Genomic DNA, 7,500 nt, shown 5'->3' with positions numbered 1-7,500 from the left:
TGTCAATGATGTTTGCAAATAAAAAAAAAAAAAAAAAAAAGAACTACAGAACCGCTACCGATCTGGCAAACTTACATAGTGCGGTTATAGCCAATGGGGACCCTTGGCTAATGCAGAAGTGCCGTTTACCCTGTTACGAGTTGATTAACCACTGAAACGATTTTGGAAACATTATTTTAAGGTACAAAAAACTCTTTGGTGTTGCTTTAAAATTCTTTTTGCCCTTGACAGGCAGCACCTAGTGTAGATGTCTTGAAGTCCAGGAAGTGCAGTGTTGGTGATTTTCTCTGCACACCTGATAACTCTATGCAAGGCCTTCTTATCCTGAGAGTTATAGTCTGATTTTGTAGGGTCTATAGTCTGGCCTTGTAGGGTCTAGAATCTGGTCTCTTTTGGTCTATAGTCTGGCCTTGTAGGGTCTAGAATCTGGTCTTTTTTGGTTTATAGTCTGGTCTTTTCTGGTCTAGAGTCTGGTCTTGTAGGGTCTATAGTCGGGCCTTGTAGGGTCTAGAGGTTTTTCTTTTTGGGTCTACTGTATGGTCTGGCCTTGTAGGGTCTAGAATCTGGTCTTTTTTGTTCTATAGTCTGGCCTTGTAGGGTCTAGAATCTGGTCTTTTTTGGTTTATAGTCTGGTCTTTTCTGGTCTAGAGTCTGGTCTTGTAGGGTCTATAGTCCCGGGCCTTGTAGGGTCTAGAGGTTTTTCTTTTGGGTCTACTGTATAGTCTGGCCTTGTAGGGTCTAGAATCTGGTCTTTTTTGTTCTATAGTCTGGCCTTGTAGGGTCTAGAATCTGGTCTTTTTTGGTCTAGAGTCTGGTCTTTTCTGGTCTAGAGTCTGGTCTTGTATGGTCTATAGCCTGGTTTTGTAGGGTCTAGAGTCTTGTAGGATCTGGAGTCTGATCTTGTAGAGTCTCTCACTCTCACTGAGTTTGCTTCAGTTCTTATTTGGATGCAGCAACCTTCAGATTGTTCTGCTGAGGGGCGCATGTACTTGGTGCAGACAGACGGGCAGAATGAATGAGTGAGTGAGTGGAGGGATGGCTCTTGCGTTCCAGTGTTTTTGAGTGGGCTTGCGTGTGGGTTTGCCTGATAATGTTGTGTGTTGAGATGGTATTGTGGGGAAACAATGGTGCTCTGCCACAGGGCTTCAGAGCTAGCGGAGGGTGCTAACGGAGGCTGTTTGCCAGCTCTGTGATTAGCTCTAGACGTCAAGAGGAAGTGTATACACAGTAGAGAGCTGAGCTCCTGCTGCTGCTGCTGTCTGCTGTTGTGTGTCTGTAGCGAACACTGACAAGCCTTCTCCACCCTCTCTGTCTATCTTTCTCTTTCTGTAATTCTCTCCATCTACTCTGTTTCTCACCCTTTCCTCTTTCCCTTCCTCTCCTGTCTTCCTCTCCCACACTCTTCCCTCTCTTCTTCAACACTTTTTCCTTCTGCTCTCCATCTTCTCTTCTCTCTTTTCTTCTCTTCTTCTTCTTCTCCTCTCTTCTTTTTCATGTCTTTTTTTCTCCATCTTCACCCCTCCCATTCCCATTTCCACTCATGTTCTCTCTTTCTCTTTTTTCTCTCTCTCAGTTATCAGATCTGTGTGATGGTGCTCATCTATATCCTTCCTCTGTTCGTCATGGCTGTTGCCTACCTGGTGGTGGGCCTGCACCTCTGGGCCAGTGAAATCCCCGGCGACTGCACCGACCGCTACCGTGAGCAGCTCACTGCCAAACGCAAGGTAATGCACATTCTGCTGCACGCCTCTGTCCACTATCTCCCTAATGTGTCGAGTTCTCCAACACTCTGTCCACTATTTCCCTAATGTGCCGAGTTCTCCACAAATCTGTCCACTATTTTCCTAGTGTGCCGAGTTCTCCACAAATCTGTCCACTATTTTCCTAGTGTGTCGATTTCTCCACTCCTCTGTCCACTATCTCGCTAGTGTGCCGAGTTCTCCACAAATCTGTCCACTATTTTTCTAGTGTGTCGAGTTGTCCACGACTCTGTCCACTATTTCCCTAGTGTGTCTGGCTCTCTGTGGGTTTGTCTACTACTCTTCAGTGTGCCTCAGGGGTCAGCATGATTGGGCTTAGAGGAGCTTTCACTTTTACTGACCATTTGCTTTTTCCATCCAATTATAATAAGTCTCCTCTCCTCCTCCTCCTCTCCTCCTCTTCTCCTCCTCCTCTCATCCTCTACCCTTCTCCCATGTCCTTCTCTCCTCTCTCCTTCTTTCGCACTCATTTCCTTCTCTTCCTTTTCCCCCTCTCCTCTCCCTCTCTCTTCCTCTCCTTGTCTCCTCCTCTTCTCCTCTCCTCCTCTCCTTCTCTCCCCTTTTCCCCTCTCCTCTCCCTCTCTCTTCCTCTCCTTGTCTCCTCCTCTTCTCCTCTCCTCCTCTCCTCTCCCTCTCTCTTCCTCTCCTTGTCTCCTCCTCTTCTCCTCTCCTCCTCTCCTTCTCTCCCCTTTCCCCTCTCCTCTCCCTCTCTCTTCCTCTCCTTGTCTCCTCCTCTCCTTCTCTCCCCTTTTCCCCTCTCCTCTCCCTCTCTCTTCCTCTCCTTGTCTCCTCCTCTCCTTCTCTCCCCTTTCCCCTCTCCTCTCCCTCTCTCTTCCTCTCCTTGTCTCCTCCTCTTCTCCTCTCCTCCTCTCCTTCTCTCCCTCTCTCTTCCTCTCCTTGTCTCCTCCTCTTCTCCTTTTCCCCTCTCCTCTCCTCCTCTCCTCCTCTCCTCCTCCTCCTCCTCTGTCTCAGGTGGTGAAGATGATGATAGTGGTAGTGTGCACTTTCGCTCTGTGTTGGCTGCCTTACCACGCTTACTTCCTGCTGCACGAGTTCTGCCCGGACGTGTTTGAGGAGCGCTACATCCAGCAGGTCTACCTGGCCGTCATGTGGCTGGCCATGAGCTCCACCATGTACAACCCCATCATCTACTGCCTGCTCCAGACAGGTGCAGCACCTGCCCCATGCGCCTGCCTGCGCACACACACACACACACACACGCACACAGCTCAATGACAGGTACACTCTAACACACACATACACACACACACACACACACACACACACACTGCTCAACGACAGGTACACACACACACACAGCACACACACACACACACACACACACACACACACACACACACATACCCTGCTCAATGACAGGTACACTCTCTCTCTCTCTCTCTCTCTCTCACACACACACACACACACACATACACACACTGCTCAACGACAGACACACACACACACTGCTCAACGACAGGTACACACACACACACACACACACACACACAGACACACACATCAAAGACAGGTGCACAGCCAACATCTCACCATATTCACCTGCTTCGGTTTCATTATTTTTTGTTTCCATGTATCATGTATTAGCTTTTTTCATGGCCTTATCATTGTGAAAAGTAGCAATACAGGACATTGGTTATCAATAAATTCTCTCTCACTCTGGCCTCACGCTATAAAGGTTTATTTATACTGCATTTATTACTGTAAACATAACAAATGTTAAACATAACAAATGTTTTCCTGTGAAAAACAGTTGGTAACAGGACACTATAAGATTGCCCAGAAGAAACATAGTTTAGATAAAAAAAGTGTACAATTAGACAAAAAAACAAAAAAAAAAACAAGACAACATAAAGTAGTGAAGGATCACAGCAGCTGGTAAGCCGACAGCTGAGAAACAGTTAGACTGAATATAATATTTTCTCAGGACATATTGGCAGACATAATACCTCTAATGTGATACATATAGGAATATTATTCTAGATGTATCACATTAGAGGTATTATGTCTGCCAATATGTCCTGAGTAAATTATTGATATTGTTTTCTATTTGTGAGCAGAATTCGTTTTGCAAAAACTGAAGACTATTACAATAGAATTAGATTACTACATCCACAGAAATAGGAGCTATTTATCTTTTCTTCTCTGTAATTGTTTTGCAGCAAGGTATCAAAACTAGATGTACCGCAGAGTGGTACAAAATATGACCGCCGCCCAGTCCAGCACATTTTTTCCACAAAAATAAATCACACTGAAAGGCCTATATGATTCTAACTGTCTCACTAAATTGTATTATCCACACTCAATTCTCACTGGTATCTGCTAGACAACAAGATTAGTTCATAGATTTCACATGTAAAATTCATTTTATACAACCCCACCCCCATCTTGCCTGTTCATAATTCAAACTTGTGTGCATGTGTGCGTGTACATGTTTATGTTTATGTGTGTGTGTGTGTGTGTGTGTGTGTGTGTGTGTGTGTGTGTGTGTGTGTGTGTGTGTGTGTGTGTGTGTGTGTGTGTGTGTGTGTGTGTGCCTGCGTATGTGGCTGTGTTTGTGCATGTGCATGCATGCGTACATATGTCTACTGTGTGAGTATGTGTCATACGTATGATATGTGTGTGCGTGTCTATCTGTTTATGTACATGTGTGCACATGGAATGGGTTAAGATTACCCCTGGAGGCAAACATCGGAAAAAATTGGTCATCCTAGGCCCTACGGTTCTCAAGATATTCACAGAAAACTGTGTCTGCCCTACCCTCCTTTCGGGGGGTCCAGTCCAGCGGGGGGGCTACAGATCAAAATGAAAAATGATGGTTGCATGCTATCCATGTGGGGTTACATGCCCACCAAGTTTCGTGTACCCCGGTCTTTCAGTGTCCCGTGAATCCTTGTTGGTGTACGGTCACTAAATGTACACATAAATCATTTTATTGTCAGGCCCCCCATGAACGAAAGTTCACAAGACTTGGCATGCATTCGGAGGGTGTCATAATCATCCTACACTTTCAATTTCGTGCAGTTTTGACCATGTCAGCCAGAGATATTGTGATGAAAACACCTAATTTTTTGCTTTTTAATTTTTAACTAGGTGGCGCTATACATGAAATAAGTGTAATGGGATGGGTTGACATGCCCCCTTAAGACCAACATGCAAAAAAAAGGTGGACCTCCTAGGCCCTACGGTTCTCGAGATATTCACAGAAAACTGTCTCCGGCCACCTACAGGCCAGTTGGTGTATAGTAACATAAATTAATTTACAGTTTTTCTCAGTAGCTTTGGTGCTTTTCTCACATCACTATTAACATTTGCACAGCAGTTAGTGCAATTCTCAAAACAATTAGTGCAAACTGCAAAACCTAGTGGATGACCTGCAAAAGCCGTCCTTGCTCAAAATGGATAGTCCATTCCTCAAAAGCAGGTATTCATGTCAATGAAACTGTCAGCGTCATCAAAATGAGAAGTCTTGACACCATCGTTTATGAACAAGATAGTCAAATGGCTTTATCATGTTTTCATTATGACAGTTCTCTCAGTGTTTTCCAATGCAAAAAGGTCAGAACTTCGGTGACACTACCTGAACATGCTCAAGACAGCACTATACAGTACTTGTACAGCCATTTGAAAACTACAGTAAAGTTACACATTGCTGTAGTTAGGTGAGTAAATGAGTACAAGACACTGAATACATACAGTTTTACTGTATGCTCTTTGCAATTCTACAGCATTGTGACAGAATTTGATAACTAGTTCAACAATTTTGAATGTAATGACTCAAGCAATGAAATGAAGACTATTAGTTTTATTGGGAACGCATTAGCATTCATAAGTGTAGTTCATTTTGACTGACATGACATAAGCAAATGATAATGTTAAAAAACAGCAGAGAATTGTATGAAAGCAACTGATACATGTCCAAAAGTATTTGCAATTTGTTCAGAGGAAGGAGAAATTGCTACTATGATGTGCACAAATGACTAAATGTTGTGGAGGTTGAACTAATAGTTATGAGAATTTTCATTCTGATCTGAAGAAAGCACCAAAGCGACTGAGAAAAACTGTATTGTGTGGCCCCCCATGAACGGAATTCCACGAAACTTGGCGTGCATTCAGAGGGTGTCATAATGATCTTACACTTCCAATTTCGTGCAGTTTTGACTATGTTAGGTCACAGATACCTGCGATTAGAACACCTAATTTTTACTTTTTGTGTTTAACTAGGTGGTGCTATATATGAAATGAGTGGTTATGGAATGGGTTGACATGGCCCCTTGAGATCAACATACAAAAAAAATGGTCCTTCTAAACCCTACGGTTCTCGAGATATTCACAGAAAACTGTGTCTGCCCTACCCTCCTTCGGGGTCCAGTCCAGCTGGGGGCTACAGATCAAAACGAAAAAACGATGGTTCCATGCTATCCATGTGGGGTTACATGCCCACCAAGTTTCGTGTACCCCGGTCTTTCAGTGTCCCGGGAATCCTTGACGGAAATTTGGACATTTTTAAAAATGTAATGGAGACCATTCTCTATACTCTCCACACTCTCTCCTATATGTATTATTCCTGAATCGCAATGGGCCATGGGATCCATGACTGGCCCTGATCTGACTCACATCTGGTATTGATCTGGCTCACATCTGGTCTTGATCTGGCTCACATCTGGTATTGATCTGGCTCACATCTGATCTTGATCTGGCTCACATCTGGTCTTGATCTGGATCACATATGGTCTTGATCTGGCCCTGATCGGGTATTGATCTGGCTCACATCTGGTCTTGATCTGGCTCACATCTGGATTTGATCTGGCTCACATCTGATATTGATCTGGCTCACATCTGGTCTTGATCTGGCTCACATCTGGTCTTGATCTGGCTCACATCTTGTATTGATATGATGCATGTGTGGCAGATTTGCTCTGCTTCTACTGTATCTGTCTCAGTAATGTTTTTGCTGACGTTTTGAAGTACTCATTTCTTTTTTCCTCTGTGTGCTTTTATAGATTGGAGGCGAGGAAAAATACTAATAATTCACAAATAATAATGGGAATAGTTCAGCCTTCAGATTTGATCATTAATTTAACTAAAGCCCCATGTTCATGTTTGCTCTCCCGAGCAGAAAACAACCTCCTCTAAATAAGCTAATTAAGCAAGTTTTACATCTTTTGAAACCATACTCCATCTGTGGTTGACCCTTGGTCTAGTGTGACTGTAGTATTGATTGGTTGTAATTGGTGGCGCAGATTATAAATTACAGTGCGAGACCCACGACCACCATGGAGCGAAGGGTCTGAAATGACACATTAATAATGCAGAGAGTGCCGGCCCAAAATGGCCTGTCCTTTCATTAGCCAGCAAATGGGCCCTTCTGCACAGCCCTGCCGCTGCTGCTGCTGGAGCTATTCTCTAGGCTCTGAGACAAATAACTGCATGGATTATTGTGTGTGTGTGTGTGTGTGTGTGTGTGTGTGTGTGTGTGTGTGTGTGTGTGTGCAAGCGCATACATGTGTACATTTTGTGTGTGTGTGTGTTGCAGAGTAAGGAGGTGGAGAGTGTTAAAGTTTTGAGATGTGTAGACCCTTTCAACAAGTTTTGAGATGTATAGTGGTATGCTTGTGCTTGTGCTTGTACTCAGGGTTGGGTCAGATTACTTTGAAATGTAATCCATTACTGGCTACAGATTACATGGCAATTTTTGTAATCAGTAACGTAATCAGTTGGA

The 7,500-nt window shown here is 43.9% G+C and overlaps 1 protein-coding gene across 1 annotated transcript in view; it reads left to right on the top strand.

Annotated features, from left to right (window-relative positions):
• Positions 1–7,500, top strand: part of tacr1b (tachykinin receptor 1b) — a 15,242-nt gene that overhangs the window by 6,694 nt on the left and 1,048 nt on the right. Inside the window, exons 3-5 of the mRNA XM_048259729.1 lie at positions 1,574–1,724; positions 2,733–2,948; positions 2,989–2,999. Of these exons, the coding sequence (XP_048115686.1) occupies positions 1,574–1,724; positions 2,733–2,948; positions 2,989–2,999 (378 nt within the window). The remainder of the gene's footprint in view (positions 1–1,573; positions 1,725–2,732; positions 2,949–2,988; positions 3,000–7,500) is intronic.

The sequence above is a fragment of the Alosa alosa genome, chromosome 12 (assembly GCF_017589495.1).
Source record: "Alosa alosa isolate M-15738 ecotype Scorff River chromosome 12, AALO_Geno_1.1, whole genome shotgun sequence".
Taxonomy (NCBI): Eukaryota; Metazoa; Chordata; class Actinopteri; order Clupeiformes; family Clupeidae; genus Alosa; species Alosa alosa.
This window is presented reverse-complemented; position numbering and strand designations above follow the sequence as displayed.